This window comes from Lagopus muta, chromosome 9, assembly GCF_023343835.1.
Source record: "Lagopus muta isolate bLagMut1 chromosome 9, bLagMut1 primary, whole genome shotgun sequence".
NCBI lineage: Eukaryota > Metazoa > Chordata > Aves > Galliformes > Phasianidae > Lagopus > Lagopus muta.
In genome coordinates this window covers 1,574,447-1,599,523 of record NC_064441.1, presented here as the reverse complement: position 1 = coordinate 1,599,523, position 25,077 = coordinate 1,574,447, and the positions used below count along the sequence as shown (strand labels likewise).

General features: G+C 43.1%; 1 protein-coding gene across 2 annotated transcripts; it reads right to left on the bottom strand.

The window, feature by feature from the left end:
- Positions 1-11,495: 11,495 nt before the first annotated feature.
- MFSD1 (major facilitator superfamily domain containing 1) lies at positions 11,496-23,538 on the bottom strand. 2 transcript variants are annotated; one of them, XM_048954415.1, is made up of 17 exons: positions 23,351-23,538; positions 23,212-23,264; positions 22,666-22,778; positions 22,321-22,363; positions 21,852-21,919; positions 21,190-21,298; positions 20,644-20,746; positions 19,863-19,961; positions 19,130-19,241; positions 18,127-18,183; positions 17,474-17,630; positions 17,085-17,182; positions 16,682-16,794; positions 16,131-16,178; positions 15,386-15,446; positions 13,308-13,422; positions 11,496-13,053 (listed from the first exon to the last, which is right to left on the bottom strand). In XM_048954415.1, the coding sequence occupies exons 1-17, from the start codon at positions 23,463-23,465 to the stop codon at positions 12,994-12,996; spliced, it is 1,524 nt and encodes a 507-aa protein (XP_048810372.1). In that variant the 5' UTR covers positions 23,466-23,538; the 3' UTR covers positions 11,496-12,993. The 2 variants fall into 2 exon arrangements, with proteins under 2 accessions (XP_048810372.1, XP_048810373.1); XM_048954416.1 differs by lacking the exons at positions 11,496-13,053; positions 13,308-13,422 and adding an exon at positions 13,429-14,416 and having other exon boundaries at positions 23,351-23,430.
- Positions 23,539-25,077: the final 1,539 nt, after the last annotated feature.

Sequence of the window (25,077 nt, the reverse complement as noted above, 5' to 3'; positions counted from 1 at the left end):
CTGAGTCCTTGGCCACAGACCTACATAAAAACACCCTTAAAATAGACAGCTGGGTTGTGTTGCTGCTGCAGGCAGCATGCAGCACGATGCCAGGTGAGCATCAGCTCCCCCTGAGCAAGCACCCCAGAAACAGCTGGTGGGAGCCAGGAGGACTAGAATTAACATTATTATTTTGTAATGGAAACCCAGCCACTCAAACTGCACTGTTTTGCCCAAATTCAAGTTTTTTCTTTTTTGCTATTTTATTCACACAGGCTTTCAGAATTGCCAGGCACACTCAGGTTTGCTAAGGACATGCCACAGCCAGCTTTCAATATCAAGTTCACTGTCCCAAGGAAGCACCTTTCAGGATGTCCTGTAACACCTGGGCACTGCAGAGCAGGAAGTTACAAAAATAATCAATCATAATCGGAGAGTTTTCCAAGCTCTGTGTTATTCAGCATTTCTTGTCTTACTGAACACCAATCTGCTAACTGCTGGCACAGGGCTCAGGGCTCTCCTTCCCTCCTCCCTTCCTAAGCCCAGCAGACAGCAGCAGCCTGCAGACGCTTCCCAGCAGTGTGTCTGCAAACCTCAGGCATGTTACAACGGTGGCAAATTGCTGCCATGTGCAAAGATCAAGGCAGCATTAAAACAGAGGCCATGGCCTGCAGCAGATACCATCAGAAGCTTCTGCTAAGCTACAGCTCATTTTATGATAAGGCTGGGGATGCAAGGAATGCACAATGAAAGAAAGCGTAAGAACGCAATCGAGGAAGCTCTGGTGCAAAGCAAAGGATTCTGCAGGAGATGGACTTGCAGGAGCCCAGCAATAACGGAAGAGAAGGGTGCTATCATAACGAACAGCTATGCAGCAAGGTGAGCAGATGAAAGGTAGCTCCGCTACAGCAGATGGAATAGATGTTTGCCTTTATCCATCTTCCATATGTTCAAACTCAAACCAAACAGCTCTCCGGCTTCATTGCACTGGAAATGCCACTCTGTGGCTAAACCAAAGCAGATGCACAGCAAATGCCACACCTCCTACCCAGGCATCATGGTACCCAGCGTGCCTCTTGCCAGGCAAGGAAACAACCTGTGGTGCCTGCCTATGACTGGAGGGGTGCCCAAAGGACCAGGAGGAGAGGGGACACACAGAGGGCTGGAGGACAAGGCCTGATGTCAAGGGCTGCGATGGCCAACCATCGCCAGAGAGCTCCTCACACCCCTGGCCCCACACCGACACCATCTCCAAACACCATGCCCAAAGCCAACCCCAACCCATGGGCTGAAAGCCCACCAGTGGAGCCCAGCAGCCAGCCAGCCTGCCAGTGGTGCCAAAAAGAACAGAAGAACCACGGCTGCGGAGCCTGGTCACAGCCTGTTTCTCATCACAGCAGCCTCACAGCACTGGGACCTGGCGTTAACAGATGATGAGAGCGTTCATCTGGGCTCTGTCCAACTCAGTGAGCTGAATACCTGCTGCCTCCTCCACACAGATCGATTTTTGCACCGAGTTTACGAGGAGTAATTAATATTCATTCAGAATTAAGCAGAATAAGATTCCCAATGCATGAAGATGTTTATTATTTATTCATATTTAAGGCTTGTTAGATTAATCTATTTTAAATTACTGCATGCTGCCAGGCACAATTATTATAATTTATTGGGATAATTTCAGTGCTTTATTTCCCTCCAATGCAACCTTGCAGAAGGTGCGGCTGCTTCTCAGCTGCTCAGTAAAGCAAGCCCTGCTGCTGAGAGCTGTGGCTGCCATTGAGATGTGGGCAGCTCAGGCCTTACTCTGAGCAGTGGGAAGTGCTGAGCATCCCCTGGTGATGCCAGGAAACCCCAAAGGATGCAAGAAACCCCAGAGCATCCTCCCATCTCTCTTCTTGAGCACTAACACCTACTGCTGACATTTTGCAGAAGCGGTGCTTGGAGCAAGGGGTGAGAATGTGGTAATAAAGTCCAGGGCTCTGTGCTGCGCAAAAGACTTCATCATCTCAGTGCAATTAAAAAAACAAAATACCCTGCGTCCTTGCTTAAAAGCTGCAGTAACCATTAATACATTTAATTGATACCCTCAGGGGCTCAAAGCTTTTATGAAATTTAATTATTTTCCATCAGGGCTCGCACAGGAAAGGTGCAGTTACAGCAGAAAGGGCTGCAGCTCACACAGAGCAGCCCCACACCAATGCCACCGCCGCCCCAAGCTGCACCACCAGGCTCATCTCTGCTGTGTCAGTTGCAGACCTCTGATCGTTTGGGCCTTCATATAACAATTAAAAATAAAACAGACCAATCTGACTCAACAGTGGGCACATCACTGTGTATGAAGCTATCGTCACCAAGTACGCGTTCACCCAGGGATGCCTCCCAGCACTGCTGGAGCTTGCACCGAGTAGATCCAGAAATGGGATTCCCCCATGCCTGATGGGCATGGGGCAAATCCTTGCCTCATCACACACCAATGCCTGGCTGCAAAGCTACCCATCCACGCCTGCAGGCTCTGTAAATAACGCTTTCTCACCTCTGAGAAGCCCCTGCTTTCACTGACACACAGTGGAGAGCACTGTGCGTGCTGATGTGGGAGCAACAAAAGCCAAGGGCGTGCTTTGAATCTGCAGGGATGGGCTGCAAAGCCCACCAGCACGCCGCCTTTCCTCCTCCCCAGGAGGACTTGCATTACAAACTCTTTTGAACCGAGCTGCTTAATCAGAATCTCCTGAGAGTAAATGCAGTCAGGAGGAAGAGAGAGCAACTTTTTAATATAAAAGAAAAAAAAGACCTTTGAGTAAAACAAATGGTTTTCTAACAGAGAACATCCTGGGGACAGGAAGACAATGTCTTGCTTTTGATGCTACAATACTATATTTGAGATTAATGGTTTCACAGCTAAGATTTTATCCCAATTACAAATATCCCTTAGCAAGTCACAAAATATAATTTAGTCTTTGTTAATGCTAGGCTAAACTTCAGTTCTGCTTTGACTGCAGGTTTTCAGGCAGAGAAATTAAGAGCAATCTCACAAGATTATTTCAGCGTGCCTATTATTACTTGACTCTTATGCTTTTGACACTGGGGGCACATCCCATCAGCAATAAGCCAATAACACTGGGGTGCTTATGTTTTTCTCCCATGTGGATCTATCTCCAGTTTCCTCTACGATGATGAATATTGGAGGAAATTCCTGCTCTCATTGAGGCCAAACTCCCAAGAGGCCAAAGGCTGACCACGAAACTTCGATCCAACTGAAGCCACCAAGCGGATTCCGCCCAGGTTTGAAGGGAAATGATCCAAATCCAAAGTAATTGCTGCAGCCAAGAGGGCAGCATCCCTCCTTCATGCTGCATTAGGTCCCCAGACCCCACTGCAATGTGGAATCAAAATCACCACTTTCAAAGCAATGGCTTTTTCCTCCGGGACGTTTGACCAAGCAAATACAAAACACATCCAATATTTCTGACACCCGGTAAGCTGTTATTTTAAACACAGTTTCAATAAACTACAAAAGTTGATACTGTTTGGGGCTTGAAAATATACGATCTCATTAAAAAAGGCTGGCACTTAGAAAGATCTCTGGTGGCCAATCACCGCTTGGGGAGTGCTGTGATTTATAACGTTGATCCCCACAGCTAAACCATTTAATCTGATAATAAACATCAATCACCGACTTTTACGGCACCATTTTGCAGCCTGAGCAGAAAACCTTGTTCCTGCGGACAAATTAGGAAGCCCAAAGTGACTCTTGCAAATAAATACTGACTTTAATATTCAGCAGTATAATTCCATGGGATCCATTTTTTATTTAAGCGCTACTGGAGCAAGGAAAAAGTTGGGAACTACAAAGTATCTCCACAACGACAACTCACTGCAGCGTAACGGCGTCTGGTGTGCTGGAGCCTGCCTAGCCAGCAGCTCAGTGACAGCACACACTTACCTCTGCGTCTGTTGCAGTTGTCATCAGAAAGTTATTAAGTGTGTCCAGATATTCTGCATGACAGCCCATAACTCACCATTAAAAACGAGGCGAGATCCTATTACGCTGCCATGCAGGCTCTGCGTTGGCTCGAGGTACCACTCAATAGCAGGGGAAACGGATCAGCCAGGCGTGATCCATCGTGAGATGGATAGCTGCCAGAAAAAACAAATCAGATGGAGCCCATTAATACGTAATGATGCCCAAGCTACCATTAATTCAAATACTCTTTCCCAACCAGAGAGCTATTTAAGAAGTAACTGAAATAATGATTTTCCTATGGGCACATCAAACGTCATCACTGCTTCGTGCTGGATGCTTGCACTTAGCAGAACAAGGCAGCTTTTCAGTACAGTTTCCAAAACGTTTTGATGTAAACTCATATTTTCCAATACAGGAAGATATGTCATAATTAAGGTAAATTATTCATGAAAGTTCCAGTTCAAGTAGAGATGGAAAATGATGAACCACACGAAGAACTTCCCCATGAATACTTGCAAGAGCAAAGCAGGTAGTAAGCAGTAAGAATGCTGAGATCTGTCAGTTACACTTTCTTTAGTGGGATTAGCTGGGTTTCTGTTTCAGAAAAGGTAAACTCAATTTCAGTTTTGCTGCCCCAGAATGCACTTAGTAGAAATGATGGCCTTTCAAGAAAAAAAAAAATCTGTTTCTCTCCAAAAAAGGAAACACAAATGGAGGAGCTGAGCAAGGAATATTTGTCTTGGGGCACGTCTCAGGAGGAACTGAAATGGGCCTTTACATCAGATCTTTAAAACAACAGTCCCATGTAATCCAGACACATTTGACCACACACAAACTGTTCCCCGTGCCAACCCAAGGGCTGTGTGAGATGCCTCCAGTCCCAGGCAATCCAGTCCAGGGCTTGGCATCACAATATCTGTACAGAGAACATGTGCACAGGTCAAAACTCAATCAATCTGCACACATCAATGCCCCTTAATCACCTCTCCAGGGCATCCTCTACTCCAAGGGGCTCTGCTTACATGAAAAATGCAGCACCTTTGTGCCAAGCATGGAAAAGAGGAAAATTCATTCCTCTTAGTCTTCAGGCTCCAAGAATGCATTTTAGTTACTGATTACCGACACTGGGGCTCCTCAGAGTGAACTTTCCAGTTGTCTCCAGTAAGCTCTCCAGTGTGTATATAAACTAGCTTTAATAGAGACTCACATCAGCAATTTTCTAAGTGTTGCATTAAATCTAGACAGTGTTTTTCATCTCAGGACAGAAAAATACACATTAATCCACCAGCAAAGCAACGCACTGAGAATTTTAAACGTTTCTGTCAGTATCAGAAAAGCCATAACACATTCTTTGCTGGACAAGATACTGAGTCATTTTGGTTCATTTGGAGGCTATTTGCTAACTTTATTAGGCAATATTCAGATGATGGATTTCAAAAGGATATTCACTGTAGAAACAGGCTTTGTTTCTGAAGACAGTAATTAGGTTAACCTCATGAATAAACCCTTTATATCAGCAGCCTGTACAGAGTGAAAGTAGAAAAATGCAGGAGAAAATGAGAAAGGCAAAATACAATTTCAAACGAAGGGGAAAAAGTTAAATCTATGTATAGCACCCTACATCTCATGCTTGAAAAACATCTCATACATGAATAGAATCATGAAAGCTGGAAAAGACCTCCAAGATCCCCAAAGCCCAACGCCAACCCTCACCCCACCGTGCCCACTGTCCACATCCCTCAGTGCCACATCCCCATGGTTCTGCAGCACCTCCAGGTGCTCCCATCACTCCCTGAGCAGCCTATGCCAGTGCGTTGCTGCTCTTCAGGAGCAGAAATCTTTCCTAATATCCAACCTGACCTTCCTCTGATAGAAATGCTAACAGGAAGAAACCAAAACATTTAGCTGCAGCATTATGGAAGCAACTATAACCTGGAGGCCACCTCAGTGCCACCAGGCAGAGGGGCTCTGCACCACACTGCACTGCCAGAAGAGCCACACTGTGAGCGAGGAGCCACAGCTGCTTCACGCAGAGCACACACAGAAGTTACCATCAGAAAGATGCTCTGGGTAAAAAGGAGTGAAAGCTTTGAAAAATCAAGACTTAAGCTGAAGTAGTACAGTTTGGCAGAGCTTAGACTAATGTAAGCTAAGAAACAGAAGATACTGGACACAAAGAAAACCTGCAGTTAACCTAATTTGGTTCTACTGCAAAGGTTTGCTATTGTTTTCCTTAAACAAAGCAACTAAAGTGGATACAGAAAGACACAGAAAAAGTGGATCTAAGCCTGAAATGAGTTGGAAAGCTCATGCTGGAGCCAAGAGAGGGGGAACAGCAGACCTGCTGCAAGCCTGTGGCACTCACTGACCTCCAATGGCTGCAGACCCTGATCCTGAAGATCATAATGCTGCACTGAGCATCCAGAGATCTGACCTGCAAAATTCAGAGCAGAAGGTAAGGAATGAAGGCACTAAAGAAAAGGGGCAAATCTCATTTGCATTCAAGTGTTCACTCAGTGAATGGCTGTTCTTTCACCCCAACACAACTAGCAGTTCCTCCAATCCTAGCAAAGTCAGCTCTAAAATGAGCTTGAAGAAAAAAAATCATCAATGCATGGGTTTAGGGCAAGAGCACAGCCCATGGGTTTGTAACCTATTAGTTTCAGTAGTACAGCGTGCACAGAATTTGTTACAAAACTGATCAGCATTACTTACCAATGGCAGGCATGGGGTGGATGCAAGGACCAAAAAGCTGAGGTCCTTTTAAGAGCCATTACAAAGGGTCTTAAGGAAAGAGGTTGTTTTGATCATACATCTACAGGCTTTCCCCTTCAGCAGAACAAAGCTTTATATTTCAGCATTAACAATGAGATATTTTTCCCTCGAGTCAGATTTAAAATAATGTTGACATTATAGTCAATACATTATATATCACTATATTTATGTCAGAACCTCTTGGCATGAAAATAAATCAATCTAAATGCATAGTTTTTTATTTAAATGAAGTCTGGCAATGCCATATCTTTCCTTCAGCTTTCACTCTGCTTCTTATACGTGTATCAATCATCTCTGACAGGTTTCATACACTGGGATATCACCTCAAGTCTCACTAAAAACTACTTTAAGTGAATTTTGTATCAGGGGCTGGAAAATCTGCTTTTAGAAGCTCTTTTTATAAGCAACATCGTTTTGGATAGCTTAAGTTTTATCCTCAACCTTATTTAAGAAGTCTGCAATGCAGGACAGCGTGCCCTTAAGTGAGGGACACCCTGAGCCAGCTGACCTGCACTGAAGCAACCCCAAAGGCAGTGCAGCTGGTGACCCACTTCACCCCAGATGCCATAAAGCAGTTGTCTCACTTACCTTAATTTGAAGTGGCCACTTATGTTCAATCATCATTCCAGCTGACAAGAGAAATGCAGCGTGCCAACTCCACTCTGAATTACTGACATCAACAGCTGTTTTATATCTACAGGCAGAGCTTGTAAACATGTAAACAAGTCAATTAATTAAGATACTACAGTAAAAAGGATGTGAACAGTTTGAGGTCCAACTCGATGTTTATGGATCTGCAGATGCTATGTAAGAATATATATTTTTTAAAAGATAGAGCAAAATTGGCTTGTTTGGAGGAGGCAGACAACTATTTTCTTCTGTTTGCTGAAAGGCTCCACCTTCTGCTTGCAGAACAGAAGGACTTCAGCCCTTTCAGGAAGGAAAATACAGCAGGAAGTCCTGCTTCCAACCCACAGCAGGCGCTCTGCTGAGGAAATGGAGGGTATGCTCTTTACGTTTCCTGCACACCCAACATTGCTCCAGCCAGTTCTCTTCATTTACATATGGGCATGTGCATGGGAACACTCATACACAGCTTGGCAGCTCCAGCCCCATGCAAATCCAAGAGCTTGGGGTGAAAGTAACAACCCAGGTGGTCATGGAGGCTGCAACTCAGAACCGTCTTAAAGCATTGCATCCATCAAGGCTGTGACACCAGAATGAGCTCTCGATAGGAAATCAGAGCAGTTGTGAGCCTTTGTAATGTGAACACCACACCCTGACTGGGAAAGGGGTCAGCTGTGCTCTCCCTGCTCAAACACACGCATCCAAGTAAGAAACCATTGAGTGTGTGGCAGCTCTCTATAAAATACGTGGTTTAGGTCTTGGGTTGTAAAATACAGGGACTTTAATGATCATTTCTTCTTCAGTCCGTTGATCAGAGGGCATTTTGGATAGAGTTGTTTTAAATAGCTTTGCTTCATGTATGTAGCAGATGACAGGCAGAGGCCACTTCAGCAAGAGACTTAAACCCACACCACGTTATGCAACTTCAGGCCTCACAAAATATATCAGATTGGAGACAAAAGGATTTTTGCTGAAGATGTCAACATTGCCAGTCAGGAGGTTGGAACTGGGGAGGTGTAAGCATTTGAATTTGGAAAACAGCCTCAAAAATGGTGTAAATCAGCCACAGAACTGAACGACAGCAGCCTGAACTGCTGAAACAAGACTTTGTGTCCTAATACAGAAAATGTTTCTTGCACATTGATGTTGCAGTGCTGACCTCTAGTGACAAGCATCCCAGAACAGAGCTGGGACAAACTACAACTGCTCACTTTCCCTCCGCTGTCTCCTATTCCATACCTTAGGAGGGTGAGCAAACCCCATCTGCACCCTGCACCAGCATTGACTCCCAGTTAATACTGTGAATATGGTATCTTCAGCAAACAAAACACTTGTAAAAAAAATAATAAAAGAGAATTGAGTGAAAATCATTCGCTCAAATGATGCAAAGCAGAACACGGAGAAATTGGTGCAGTAATTCAGAACTCAAGCAGCATATCACTGATTTCCAATGCGTTCCCCACTGGCTGTCAGGTACTCAGCACCTCGTTAGGCCGAAGAGCCAGATCCATACCATTAAAGCAAGGCAATACTGCTGCTCGTTTGGGATCCAGATGGCCAGCAAGGACCCAGAACAAGCTGGACATGGTGGGGATGCAATGACTGACAATAAACAACCTAGCTGGGACACTGGCACATCTGTATAAGCATTAGAATCACACAAAGTGGAAAAGCAATAATGGTGCGAGCTGGAGAAGCAGCAGTGACATGGGAACAGAAAGCAAGCTTAAGGGACTGGGTCCTGTTTGCTTTTAACCTCTTCATCATACCCAACTTCAAGGAGCTCAGCCAAAACAAATCTGTTTTTCCAAATCATCTCTGCAACAGCAGAGGCAGCTTCTCTCAGAAGGGCAGACCAGATGGCCAGGACATGGTGCCTACTTCAGCAATCCAACTTTAATATGCTGACACAAGCTGGAGCCCAGACTAAGCATACAGAACTAATTTGACTTACTTTACAAACATTTTCTCCCTATCTGAATAAAATAAAAGCCAATCTCTTTACTTCAGATGTTCTAGACCACACCTGTAAGAATTCTGGGCAGAGTCACAGTGGTCTTCTGTGCACAGGTGGTGTGACTACAGTAACACGGCCAAACTCAACTCAGAATCCAGATAAAGCACCCAGACAGCCAAGGCTTCCTCTGTGTCTTTCTGTAACTTTCACAGTCTTGGCAGTGAGACAGAGCAGCTTGAATTTCCCATCTGTTGAATCAAATCCAGCTGAGGTTGGTAATAAGTGAACTCCCTCACTTCTCACAGCTACTGAGCAGGCCACACAAGCTGCTTTCAGCACAGTTCCTCAGAGGTAATGACAAAGGAAACCATTCCTGGTGTCTCACTTTGGAGCCATGTCAGTGACAACCTTTCTGGGAGGTTCAGGATGAAGACTCTCACTAGCACTGCTTTTAGGAGACTTGCAAGGTCCTGGAGGACTATCTTTGTGGTACAACTGCTTTTGCCACCATGTTCTTCATGACCAGTATTTAAGAAAAAATATCTAACTTGAAAAAAACCTTTGCATCCTTGGAGAACAACGTGAGATTTGTAGCAGTGCAGTGTCGCTCAGGCAGCCATTCCCCTACTGGAAGTTTAGAAGAGTTATTTCATGATTCGAATGCATGGAAAAGTTAAATATTTATAGAATGTTTCTATGCTTTAAACATTTCATTTTGAAGAGGTCTGTGTGGCAGAGCACTGTGTGTACTTACACCTATGGCTTTCCAGCTTCCTAGTCCTGCCAATGCACATCTGTCCCATCCAACAGAACACAGCAGGGACACAAAGTAGAGATTTCCACATTCCTCAGAGGCAGCTCATTTCAACAGCTACGCTTTACCTCTTGGGTTGATTATCCACACAACAGGACAAGCAATACAAAAGCACCCATGCTGGAAAGACACATGATGGAACATTGACCAGTTTTTAAAATGAGAATGAGAGAGGCTACTGAAACCTCCAGTGATTGCCTCTGAAGAAAAACATCTGTCAGAAAAGGAAAAAAACATCCCAACACCTCTGGGCACTCCGTGTGAGCAGGAATAGTGGAGACACAGATAACCCCATTTACGTTCTCAACAGGAAACAGCTCTCTGAAATTCACCCAAATGATTTAAAGGAAAAGCTGTGTTGAACTACTGTCACGTTTAATGCACCTGAAACAGTCTAAGTTGTCTTATTTCTTGTACACTAACTTCTGTAAACATCTCCAAACAAGGGTGCACACCCACTGGCAGAGCTCAGTCAGACCATTGCAGCCCAGCAGCAGAACCCAATCAATGAATTGCATTTGTTAAGAGTCAAGAAAGCCATAACACATCGACAGCTTCACAGTGTCAGGGGTGAAAGCCATTAAAGGAAGCTTCACAGAGAAGAAAAAGGCAGTCTATAAAGATAAGCAGCTTTCAGCTCAAGCCATTCCAAATCCATTGCAAACAAGACTCAGGTATATGGCCAAGTAACAGCCCAGCAGCACACATCCCTCCCACAATGACCACAACCACATTTTCACTATCAGAAGGAAACCTCATTTCAGAGTTCAAAAATTCCTTTTCCCATTTTCCATTTGATGGTCAAACCTGGATCTAAAAGTATTCATCAAAAGTCCGAGGCACAAACACAGCAGGAAGCGTGAAAAAGGTAAGAAGTCCTTGGGCTGAAAATCAACAGAAAGGAAAGGTTTGGGAGTTCAGACTTCAGCTAAAGGTTACAACACGTGCAGAAGTAAACCATGGTACTTCAGTAAAATGCTCAGGAGAGAGAGAATTCAGGAACTCAGAGTTTCAAGAAGATACTAAGCTCCCTGTTACTGTCTCACATAAAATGTGTTTAACAACAGAACAGTTACGTACAGTCAAAACACATCATTATTAGAGCAGAAGCAGAGATCTGAGACTTGCAAAAGCAGCCAAATGAAGGTGAGGAAGAGCAATAGAAGAACAATATTTCATTTCCTCCCTCTCCTAGAGAGAGATGCAGCAACTCAGCAGCAGAGGAACACAGAAACTTCACCTTTGGATCCTCACAGAGATGCTTCCTTACATATTTCTCAGGGGAAAACAGAAATCACACTTGTTTAAAAACACATCTGAACTACCACCAAGGGCAAGAACACAACGTGAAACCAGGTAAGAGTAATACGTGTGCAGCATCCATTTAAAGCTTTTATTAAAAAAGACCCAGAATTCACAATACAAGCAAAAACAACCGAATTTACATTATCTGTTTTCACAGCTGATAGCATTTGGCTCCCTAAGGGAGCACAAAAAGCACCAACAGAAGTTATCAGAGGTCAGGGTACTACTTCCCTTCTGCAATAACCTCAGCGTAGCTCAGACTGTCACTCTGTTTTCCAAGACTTCTTTGGAATACATGACTATTAATCTAAGTGCTCCTGGCTTAGTGTTTCAGCCAGATTGCCTTTGTCTCCCAGGAATGTAAACCTCCACTGAGAAGTATCTGTAAAAACAAAACTACCAAACAAACAAGCAAACCCTTAGAAGTGACTTTCAGATCCGTTCGAAACACTGCAGGCAAAAAAAAAAAAACCAAACCAAAAACCAACAGTATATGGATATAATGTAACATTTTTATTATAATAAAATACTTTCTCTGCAGACAACCAACCTGCAGAACTCTGCTGAGCACCAAGGCACACAAAACTCCCTGAAGGCAGCCAACCAGAGCTCACTCACCCCTGTGCACCTGGTGCTCTGCTCCTACAGCAGCTCCTTGCTCAGTGCAACCTGTGCTCAAGAAAGCTAGATGCTCCTGCCTTTAAAGGAGGATTAGTGCTTAGGAACTTATGTCTACATACATAAGTGAGGTGTCATGGTTAACAAGAAGAAAACAATACTGGAAATGCACTCTGCTGGAGTTAGTGGGAACTAGCTCTGCTCAGGAGCAAGCTTTCCACAGAAACTGCAGGAAGAGCAGAACCTTCACAATGAAATGCAACCACTTTTTCCAGAGTGCCAAAACTCAGTTCTTACATTTAACTCTTCCCATGTTTCTTAGTTGCAACCTCTGAAGTAGATCAAGTTTCACATTAACCCTGACTTACATGAAGTTACTGCTAAGCCTATGATCTAGTACGAAGTTCCAGGGCTTGTACTTTTTGAATGGTAGCATTAGAAGTGCGTAGCTTAACTTCCTCAGAAATATTTACTTGAGCCAGAACAGAAGAGGCAGCCTTTCCTCACCTTTTCTATAAGAAAAATGAAACACTGTTTGCAATATGGCAATAAAGTTGTCCAACTTGAGAGGCTAAATATTCCATGCTTACACCACAACTCATTTCACAGCAACATGATTACTAAAGGAAAGCTTCTATGTTTCAGCCACAGTTGCATACTAAGCAATCAGTCTTTGCTGCTGGTTTGAGCTACTCACTGAGGACTTAAGGATGGTTTAGCATGTAGTTCATGTGTTCAAGTGAACAGCCAGACGATTCTTCCTCAGTATCTGTGTGTTATTTACCTCAAGGTGCAGAAAGGAACTTAAGCCACATACTTTTAAAATGAGATCTATGCTTGCAGAAAAACGTGGTGTATCGCTCTGCCTTCGCTGCAATAGTTCTCAGTACAGGAAATCAAGTTTTGTGTACAGGAACATCAACGTATTTCTGCTCTTGCAAGTGGGGCAAGATGCTATTTCAACACGCTTCTGTGTGCCATTGTCGATAAATAGGAAGAGTAATTATCTGGCAGCTGCAAAAAAATAACATTTAAAAAACATGCATCACAATGAGCGTGCTCCTCAGCTTACTTGGTCTGATTCATCTCCATTTTCCTCATTACATTTTTAACTACCATCAGTGAGACCGCTTCTGAGAACAAACACACATTTAACACGTTACTCAGAGGTTAAGGTGTTGGCTATTTGGAACAATGAGCCAAGTTCTTAAAGCAGACATTTTAGTCTCTATTTATTACTGTTAGGAGCCCTACTTTGTTACTAATACCTGAGCGCCTAGTCTGGAGAGGTATTTATTCCTTAAACTAAAGTCATCATCTTTTGGCTGTAATTTAGCCAAGTCATCTTCATTCTGACGTCTGAGCCTCTCTTGTTCTTCTGCTCTGGAAAAGAAAACTCATTTAAGAAACTTGCACTGAGGAGTGCAAACCCAGCAACTCTATCTTATATGGCAGTTTTATTTCTTACAGCTAAAAATACCTTCAAAGTTTGCAGATGAATTCGGAGCTTTAGATTAAAATAAGGCTGTGAATGGATTACATTTATCCACTGTAAAGAAAGAGAGAGGCTATTTTCTGCAGTTTCCTTTTATTTACCTTGCAAGACTTCAGTAGGAAGAGAAATCTTTGTTCTCACAGATAACAATGTGCCCAACGAGCATTTGTAACACAACTTAACAACCCTTTATTAAACAAACTTTCACTCCTTAAATATAAGCTTACAATACAAAAGCATCAATAGTCAAAAACGCAATTAAAAGACCGCTCAGCAGCCTTCAGTTAATAGCAACTTCCTACAAAAGAGTCAATATTTGATCAGAACCCTGCCAGTCATTTTCCATGCAATTCTTAGAGGGAAACAGGACTGAGCAAAGCTCTGAACACGTTTAGCTTAGAACAGTGGTTTGCATTAAGACAGTGACAAAGGCAGTGACAGCGAGCCATTTCTAAGCTCTGGAAGGCAGTGAACCTGATTCTAGTACATAAAACGCTGCTAGGAAATCTCCACCCACACCACCATGGCTCAGCACTGTACACAGAAGACACTTTAGGCTTTATTTTGAGATGAACACGTTTGTCCTGGGCTGCAGGTGCCCTCTCCCATGAGGCAGCTTCCACAGTGAAAAAGGCTGTAAACCAACTTGTTCAAGCGTTAAGAGATGATGTGGCATTAGTTAAAAGTGGTTACAAAGCATAAGAATTCAACCATTTACTGAAAAAATCACCAGCACCAAAACAAATCTTTTTTTTTTCTCTCTCCAAAAGAACTATTGTCCAGTGTTGATCAAACTAAGTAACACTACAATTCTTCAAGTTGACATGATGCTCCCCATCAAATGCTCCCCACTTCTGGATATTTGCTATTCAAATTTCTTTTCTGCAAGAAACATTGTGATAAAAATTACTGAAAATGTTGCTCTAAGGCACTATATAACCCACAGCACACTCCAAGACAAAGCCTCTGCTCACAGTGAATAGTGATGGGTTACACACGTGGTCCAGGCAGGCTGAAAATCAGCTCTACTTGGACACAGATTTCCTCTGCTCTGAGTACACAGCAGTTTTTCACAACTGTTATATCTGTTTTAAGGACTGGGTGTTTGGCTCACAGGTGACACTCATCACAACTAAACTGGCCTGATCACCAGGCAAGGTTGATGATGAGGTTTTAATTTCCTTCAGTTTTCCTCAAGGTTGATGTACACCACAAAGGAGGTGGAGAATCAAGACAATGTTACATTCCATCACAAGTCATCCAGCAAGATTTTGTTGACAGGTTAGGGTTTCATTTCCTTACTTTTAAATTGAGTGTAGACTACATAATCACACAATTATTTTAGAGAAATCTCTGAAGTCACACAAATAAAATGTGTCTCATTATCAAGGTATTTATCTGCAAAGAATTTATATGCGTGTGTTTTGCACAGTACCTGCAAGTGAAATGTTTTTGCCAACTAGAAGGGAAAGCATTTCAGCATTACATGCAAACAGGCTTCAAAAAGCTGAAGAACAGGGACCCCATTTTTAACCCTGATACACCATGTAAGAGTGTTCTTTTTATAGTAAGCAATGCAAACTTTTCAGAGATATGCTTGAATCCTGCTTGGCTGGAAGGCAGTTGAAATTCATAAAGGAATAGTAAGAAGTGCCAGGAAAGGAGGAGACAAGGTTAATTATGATTTCCTCTGTATATAGGAGACAGGAATAAGAAATCCTACTACTATCTTGTAGGAAAGAAAGTGACTTCTCATACAAATGGCAGACCTACAGCAGTAGGTGTGTTCAGACACTAATCTAATTACTTTAGCTTAAACAATTTCTAAAGGACGCTGGTTTTTATACTTACTCATTTGCAGCTACTTTTTGCAGTTTTTCTCTTTTCTTTGCTGACCAGTTAAGATCACCACCTGCAACAGAAATACCACCTACTGTGAAACTCCAAAACTGATATCCTATCTCATTACTTAAGGAAAGAGAACAGCAGTTGTACATAAACAGAAATTGGTACCAAGAAAAAAAACCAACTCCCTCACAATCATACAAGCAAGCAAAATCAGGAACCAAACTAGGATCTCAAACTTGACCCATGTCTTTGCTGAGTAACGAGTTTCTTCACAACTCATCACAGTACCCTGTAAGATTAGAGGAAGTGAAAGCAGCTTGGAAAGAAACGAATGCTCTCCTCTCGACCTTTCAGGAAGAAACTAAGAAAGTAAGAACACTGCTATGTGAAGGAAAGCATATTGGCAGCATATTGATACATAACAATCAAGTATGTTATGCACAAGCAGTTTGGAAAAAAGCTATTTTAATCCATAGAATGTCCTACACGTTCAACTTAGCTGAAGAGGCAGGTGCTGTGCCCTGCTGATTAGGTTTGACACCACAGCAAGGCCCAGTGAATTACACACTACAGCACCAAGGAAAAATTCATGATGAGGACAAGCCCTATCCAGGAGGTACCACCAAATCCTCCCACTGCAGCAGACACCCACCTGCACTCCACTACCTGTAAGCAGCTCAGCATAGCAACTCCAAGCATTATGATGAAATCACAGGAATCAAGAGAAGCTAAAAAGCACCTGACTCACCTGTTAGGTGATTCACAAAATACAGCATGACTACAGCTACCAGTGACACTAAGAAAAAACAAAAGGTTAAGCTGTTAGTACCTTTACCACAATGACATAAAACCAGTTTAACATCCAACCAGCAACAATTAAGATTTCTTGTGACAGCTGTAATTATTATCAGCAGCATCTCCATCAGTTCTGAGAACCCCACTGTGCCCACAAGTAGCAATGTAACTCAAATGATTTATGTACATTAATAAGGACCCTCATACAAACGTAACCTTGAAGAATTTAACTCACCAACACTTTTAATCATGCCTCATTTTTACCAGACATTTCAACTACTTACACTAAAATGCTTCAGGAAAAAAAAAACCAGCAACTAAAAGCACAAAACGTGACACTACTTATCAGTTACTTTCCACAGTGCCTCAGCTGAAATGTCTGTAGATGTCTACCCAGCTGCACAGTAAGAAAGCAGTTAGTAGCATTTTACAGGAAACATTAAGGGAGGAAAGAAGAGTTTCCTGAATGTACAGAACATTACTTTCAGTGTGTTTGCTACTTACAGGAAACACAAGCACTGAAGAAGACTTCAAGAAACAGGTATCCTCTTGTGTCCAGAATCATCCCAGCTGCTATAGAAATAATTGCCAGACCAAGATTCTGGATAGACTGCATACTAACATAAACAAAGGGTTACCACTGTGTAGAAAGTTTCTGAAGAACAAACTATTTTATTTTTATTGCACAATAAGATGAACTTCTCCCCATATTCTAGATGGTAGTCGTTAATCTGCACTTCTGCAGATATCACTATTGCACAGTGATCTACTGCACACACACATCCTGAAACTACAGGAGACTTCCTCCTAGAAACAGTAACCATTAACGTATTACAACTACTTTACATCAAGTGGTTCTACAGTGTGAGGATGTAAGTCAGCACAACTGACAGATGGAAGTACTCACAAGCCATAAGCAGTTCCCAGCTGATGTTCTGGAACAACAAAGGCCACCATGGGCCACAGGGCACAGGCAAGCAAGGAGTATGCAACTCCCAGTAAGCACTGAGAAATAAACAAGTAGAGAGATGCTGGATGAGGTGCGTTTTTGCTATTAAAAAGCCACAGCTCATATGAGTTTAGCTTCTGTTATGCTGTTTTCCTTTACCAGCATCTTTGGTTTTAAATCCATTTGCATGCTGTATATCCTTATGAAATCAGGAACATTACAGCAAGTTTTAAGACTACTTAAGCAGTCAGAAGACAGGGGTAAACTTCTGCAGAATAATTCATCAGCAGCTCAATTTCTTATTTTGTCACATTTAGCTATCAAGGTCTACATGAAAAATTGGTTACCATTGCAATCCAGGGGTTCCAGAAAGTGAAAGCCAACATAATATGAGAAGCAAGCGTCGTTACTACAGCACACAAAACCCAGATGATATTCTTTCCAATTTTATCCACCAGGATTCCAAAGACAGGAGACATGGGTGCCGATATAATGTACACAACACTGCAGAAGAGTGAAAAATGGGAATTTCCCTTTCAACTTGTGAAACCATAAGAAAATACACTTAAAATAAAGATTCCAGAACTCAAGTGTCTGAGGGCGTGAAAGTATTTCTCATCCGTGATGGAAACAGCAACGTACTTGGAGCTCTTGGAATCATGCCACAAGGGCTTTCTGCTTTGCCACATCATCAATTTGTCTTCAAACCTGTACAGTTTTGTTCACTTAGTGTTGTTATCTTGTTTCCACCACCTCTAAAGCAAATTGCCAGATAGCACAGTAACACCCTTCAGACAGAAGTTCCTCTTTCAGATTAACATCATCTCCTCAACTGGAACACGTAACAAAGTAAAACCTCCATCATGCCATATGAACACGATCCACTGAAGAGCAAACTGCTTACATCAGCAGATCCCAAGCAGTCAGAGCCCACAGATATGTATTTAACCCTTAAATCACAGCAGTAGTACATTTACTCCTTTAACCAACTGAAACATACCTGTTAATTGCACTTGCTTCTTGAGATGAGAATTGGAATTTTTCAATGAAGAAGACCCTGAAGATACAAAAAAAACAACCAAACAAGTTCAGAAGTAGGCAAACATAAATGAAGTAAAAGGATAAATTAAGCTAGACAAAGTACAAACAATAAACTAGTTTACATACAACTTGTAAATACAGCATTAACCAGCAAACATCCCAAAGCAGATCCTCTTCTAGGAGGCTGTAACGAGTTGACAGATTTTGGACAAAGAACCATTTGAAGCAAACACACAAAACATATAGCAACACATAAAGCAGCAATCAGATATTAGTAATAAGCTTTGGATTACATGCAAAAAGTGGGGAAAAAAAAACAGGTATCTACATTATTTGCAGAGATTTTAACAGTCTCAAACTCTCATCTCACAACATAAAGCACGTGTGGAGCTCACAAGGTCTGTTCCTAGTTCCAAGTACATAAGAAATCTCTTTATTGCTTAATTAGAACAAGTCGCGTGGTTTAGAAGAAAATCACATAGAAATGCTTCAAGTTTCACCTTGATACATAAAGCACAGTAACAAAAGAGCTTCAGTCCAACACTGTAACCATGTTTGAGCCCCACTCACAACCAATGAATACTGAAGGAATTCTGTATGACGGCTGTTCATGGCCTTCTGCACAATGTTTTAGATCTAAATCACGTTTTAATCTGAGAATGGAACGTGTCTTATGCCTTTGAGCTCTTACAGCTCAGCCCACACTAACAAACAGGATTTAACAGAGATCCCAACAGAAAAGAAAGCTGTAAGATTGTGATTATTTCTGTCACAAGTGCAGCAAAAAGTGCCACACACACACAAAAAAGAGAAAATAGCACAGATTTGCTAAGAGACCAGTGTGATTCTACATCCGGAGTTTCTAAATATTAGCCAGCACCTCTTCCTTGATAAATAACACTGCAGCTAGTTAAACCTTGGCCAAATTCAAAGGCAACAGCTATGCTGTGTGAGACACTTACTTTCCAAGTCCAATGAAAGGAAAGACTGCTGCATAATAGCAGACACATATCACAAATATCAGCCACAGCGACAAGGAGAAGTTCTTCACATCAGTCAGCTTGATCACTTCACCTGCAGAGGAAGCAAGAGAACACTTTTCAGCCACCACAAACACACCTGAAATTCATCCACACTGAATAAATATTAGGGTGACCAAGAGTCACTACTAAAGCATTATAATCCTGCCACTATGCTGCTCTTGGATGAAGTTTGCACAGTGAGCATCAGCACAGAGTATACAAGTCCTACATCAACACAGCCTAAGCCAAGAAACTCATCTCCCACGTTAACATGAGTGTGTAAGTTCTCTACAGCTTCTAAAACTCCTGTGGAGAACTGAATTAAATACAAACTACTTTCTTTCAAGGAAATGTTTAATCAGCTTGTGAAAGCTGTGTCTGAAACTTCGTGTTATGTTTTAATCAGGCTCCGGATTTTTGTTTTTTAATTACCTAAGTCCTCCCACTCAAAAAACTCAGAACACCACAAGGAGACAGCTGCATGTTTTTGCACACCTGTTGAAGGAAATAAAACCAATCCCAACAAAGCAGAGTTCCAGTGGAAAAGCACACACCAAACTGAAATGAACTGCAAGGCTCCCAACAAGCTCAATAAGAAAGGCATTGACAAATGGAGTGACTGCTCTACAATGAAAGAATAAATTCCAAGGCATGTTTACACCACACCACTCACCTGTTTTTCCCTGCTCTTTACAAAGGAGCTTCTCTGCTCTCTTGTCCAGATAAGCAAGGATTAGGGCACAGGTCAGTGAAAAGAGACAAGTTATGCCACCTGCAAGAAGGTAACACGACACGTTTAGATGTAAACCAAGCAATAATCTGGCTTTTAGATGAACTTTTAGTGAGGCATAGCTTTACACATCCAATGCAAATTCAGTCCCTTGAACATCAGTTTAAGACTCAAACTGTACAATGGGGAGAAGGTATAGGCATTGGAGTCTACCAGATGAGACACCTGCCTTACAGCAGTACTAACACGATTCTATTTAGTCTGCAAATATTACCACGGCTCCCACTCAGCACAGCTGAGCTGCTAGCTGTACCTTGCAATAAAAGAAACAAAGCCAAGGCCCTGTTACCAACACCAAGGTGTTAAACCTCGTGCTCTGAAGGGAAGGAACACTGTTTCAAAGGCAGCTGCAGTTCCCTTTCTGAGCGTCAGGCTGCTACAATTTTTCAAGTCTGTCCTTTACTCCAAGTACATCAAATATTTCACAGCTGTAAGACACACACTTCAATTTGGCAGCCACAGAGATCAAGCAGCATTTTGCAGTAGGCACACTCTCCATAAGCACATTATTAGCCACTGTTACAAAAAGCACTCAAATTGCTCTTCCCAGTCCCAACTCCATCTTTCCTACTTTCCAGATAGCAAGAATTCATTAACATATGAACAGAGCTTGAATTCAGAAACCTAAAATACCAGGTGACAACAGCTCAAAAATATTACAAACCTATCAGGAGAGCTAATCCAAGAGTAGTGTGACCAGTATGCCTCAGAAGATCCTGAACTCGTGAGTATATCCATCCCATGATATTCATGTTCACTGTGCTTCCCTGGGCAAAAGAAACTGATGTAAAGAAAAATATTTTCCACAATTACCTGAATCCATAGCACAGCACACCAGTTAGGAGGGCCCTAACAGGACAGGCATGTCTCCACTCACTGCATTCAGAGTGACTCTACGAACCAAACAGCACAGCTGAGATGCAGCAGGCAGTTCTGCTTCTGTCCCACTCAGTAACTGATGCTAAACCACACCAGCCTTCTGAAGACATGTGGCAGGTTGTAAGAAACCTTACTCATTCATCTCCTTTTATATCCACTCTTTATCTACCAACCACAAATCTTCAAATATTTTGAATTCACATTGCACATCCATTTTTACCTAATATTTCCAAGGAAGCATTAGAAATGCTGTTTTTTTGCTGGTCTGACTGCCAAGACAAGCTGCACGCCTTAAAGTCTATGAATTAAAGCCATAGAGTGTTAAACTTACAATTCTGGCCATGCTCAGCTGTAATCCAAACACAAGATTTAACTCCTTGCCTTTAAACCAGCTGACTGCATACGTGTTTTGTGCCACTGCTAAGGATTCACCACCTATTCTAAAAAAATACAAAAACAAAGAAGGTACAAAACAATGCTGTAACTGCAACAGAAGAGTAACAAGAAAACATCCCACCACTTGCTGGTGATATTAAGATACAGTATTTCAGATTAATTCCTCTAGGAACAGGTAAACCTAATGCAAATACACAAAGAGGCAGAAGTCCTACAGACACGGTTCAGGTAAGAACTGCAGTGTCTTAAGCCTTAAGAGTACAAGGTATCTGATTATAATTGCCTTAACAGAAGTTAAGCTGGTGGGCAGCAGCTTCTCATTTCTCTTTTGCATAGGTAAAAACCTTGAAGAGTCAGTCAAGTGGTTCAGCTGCTGAGCAGTTCCACAATTTCTGAATTCAATAATACTGAGGAGCTCTATTTATTTTCTAATTTTACATGCAAATATGAACCTGACTAAACTTTATGCACACCTCGACTTTAGAGGTGCTCCAACATTCAAACTTTAGTCTGAGTGCAAGAGCAGCAGCAGATTTTGAGGGCACAGAAAGCTGGTCAGGACCTTAGAGGGCACATAAGACATACTTCTAGACTTACCCAAATATAAATCTGCCCACTTCCATCAGCCAAAAGGCATTAACTAGTGCTCCCAAGGCAAAAATCACCTGTCAGAAAAGCATTTAAGAAAAACTATCATTTTCTGGTTAGAGAAGGAAACAAACGAGAATCATCTCAAAACACAAACAGAAATTATTTCCCCCTCAGAGTCCTTCATATCACTTCATATCCTGTAGAGGCTTTTCCCCTAACCCTCCTACCCTACCCAAATATACCCTCAGATAATTTCACATCAAACAAATAAAATATTTGTTTCCTTTCCATTGTTATTTCACTCATTCATAGTCCTCTGTTCCCAGGCATCCCCTATACAATTCAGACTTCTATTTCAATTCTCTTCACCTGAGACACACACTACGATCAAAGAAGCCTTCTGAGTTTTCTTTCCCACCTCACTCCCAGCAGAGCAGCTACAGATAACATCCTTCACCCTCTCATTTCCACTTACCTGCCCAACGCAAACAAAGATGCTGAATATTACAGTGCCCAACCTGTAAGGAAAAGAAAACAGCTTAATCAGAGATATTTTTTTTCCCTGTACAATACAATATTGAACCTACAGCAAAGCAAAAGTGTAAAATGATACCCAATAGAAGTTCTCAGTAATAAATGCCACAGCTTGACAGCTATACTAAAAAAATGGCACAGATGAGCATTTTTGAAGCTACTTTACTGAAAAAATCTGGTCGTGCCAGTGGAAGTTGCAGAAAGAACTATGCTATTGAGTGTAGAATTCCACATGCTCTTAATTCTACCTACCAGTGAATATGGAAAACAGTAAGATCTCACTTACCGTACTCCAAAGACTCTGTCAATTAGAAAACCTCCAAAGAAGCAAAGAACCACATTGGGCCAGGAATACCAGGCATAGAGTGCCATGAACTGTGCTGTGTTCACCTTCATATCCTACAGAAAGGAAATTTGAAGGAAAAAAAAATAAACCGAATTAATTTTGAGGACATAGAAAAAGCATCCAAGTGCTTAGAAATAAGCATGCTTTCTGACCAGAAATCACAGGGCACAATTTGATGACTGCATCTGTTGGAAGCCGACATTTTAGAGCAAACTGCTTTAACACAACAGGTGGAGTTTTCTCAGGGACATGCAGAGGGAAACCACTCCACTCCCCATTGGAACGCTCCGTATCTCCTGCAAGGGTCGATTCCACTCTTTTAACCCTTCACACCCACATTCCAGAATTACCGCACGAACAGAACCGTCGCAGAACCCCAGCCTTAAACAAAGCAGCCCCCGCTCCGGGCAGCACCGCCCTCTGAGCACAGAACCCCCTCCCACCACCCGACTCAGCCCGAGCGCGGCCTCCCAGGCAGCGACTCACCCCCTGAACCTGCGTCTGGAGCGCGGCAGGGTTGTCGTAGCAGAAGCAGCTGCCTGCAAGAAGAAGGGCAGGGAGGCCTCAGGGCACCGCACACCCCGCGACCTCTCCTCACGGAGGCCCCCCGCCCGCCGCCACGCACCGAAGCCGAGGAAGCACATGAGCGCGAGGACGATCAGGCGGTGCGGGAGGCGGCTCGGGTCGCACACGGCGGGCAGGGCGCGGGGGGGGGGCTGCAGAGTCGCCGTCACCGCCATCGGGACCCAGCAGGGCCCGCTCCTCCTCCGCCATGGTTCCGCCGTCACCTGGGCGAAGCCACGTGACCGCGCGTCACGTGACCGACGCGGCCCACAATGCGCCGCGGCTGCCATAGCAACGGGCGGGCCGGTGCGGCCTCCTGGGCCTTCCGGCGGCGCGGAGGAAAGTCCTTTTTAGGCCAAATCGCGCCTAAAAAGTGACCTGAGACCCTCAGACAGGAACTTCAAACTCCTGGGCGGCAAGCAGTGTAGCTTGTGAGGCCTTGTGCCTCTCCTGCCTTCTGGACGGGGGAAGATTTGTCCTTTAATTGTGTCCTTTTGTGCATTCTAAGAGGCCCCGCTTATTCTACCACCTTTTCCATCGTGTTTTCCTGAGTCTCTGTTGCCCCTGAGGGCATCACAAATCCTGCCCTGCACAAAGCATGCCAGGATATCAGCTGCGTAAAACAGCCCTGGCATTCAGCAATGATAAAACAAGCACACGTCTGGATGGGCGTCACTTCAGTCGCTGGCACACTGCCTGCTTCTCTACACAGAGATGTTTTAATGGCAGGCCTAGCAAAAGCACATCAGTGCTCATCTGTCATGTATTACCTGACCTGCTGCGAACCCAGAGGTTCCCTTTCCAGTATTCTGCCATTAATTTCATCAGTAGCCATGCAAGCAAACCAAAGTAACTCTTAAAAATACACTGGCATAGCATCAGACTGCTGCTGAGAATAAACTGTTCGCATTCCACTCAGTATGCGCCTTTTAACAGCTAGACATGTGCCAAAACACAACTGTGTTATCAACTGCCCGCCTTTCTGGAAAAGAGAAATTATTGGGTCACACTCTCAGCCTCCCAAACTGGTTCGGATTCCCTGAAAGCAATGCAACTCTTTCAGTTCATTCCTGTCTCCACATCATGGGCTTAAACTGCGTGTCATTGCAAAAGCTCTGTTTCACGACCTCCATTTTGTAGCCGCTGGAGGGAGTTGGAGGGCAACTTGTGGGCTTCAGGGGCACAGTGAATGTTGGACAGTTCACAGACAGGGACAAAAGAGAGCTTTGAACAGCAAGAAGGTTCCCATCTGCGCACAGAATGAAGATGTGTTCTTGTTCCCAGCTAACAAGCCCAGTTATTTCAGGAGGCCAATTCCACATCACCCAGCGCTTTTTTAGTTCTCTGTGATCCATGGAAAAGGTTTTTTGGTTGTGTAAACACTTTAGTTTTCCTCCAGGACACAAGGGTGGCTGTTGTGAAAGCCTGAAGTTCCCGAACTGCTCTCCCACCGCAACTCTCAGACAGAAAATGAGAAAAACCTCAGGAGAGCACTGGGCCCATCACCACAGGGAACAATTGGAGCTCCAGCTGTGCTGATCAGCAAGCACAGAGCCAAAATCAACAGAACCAGCTTCCCTGGGGGCCATGGCTGCTTCTCCAGGACCTCCTGCCCCATTTTGAGCACCATATGAACCGCAGGAATGTCTGAGACATTGCAGTGTTGGTCAGAGGAAACTCTCACAAATAACAAATGAGCTGCACGGTCTATTCCATAAAATGATGGACACCAAAGCTGGCGCACTCACAAAATTAAATGTAAAACATCTGTAGAGTGACAGAACATTA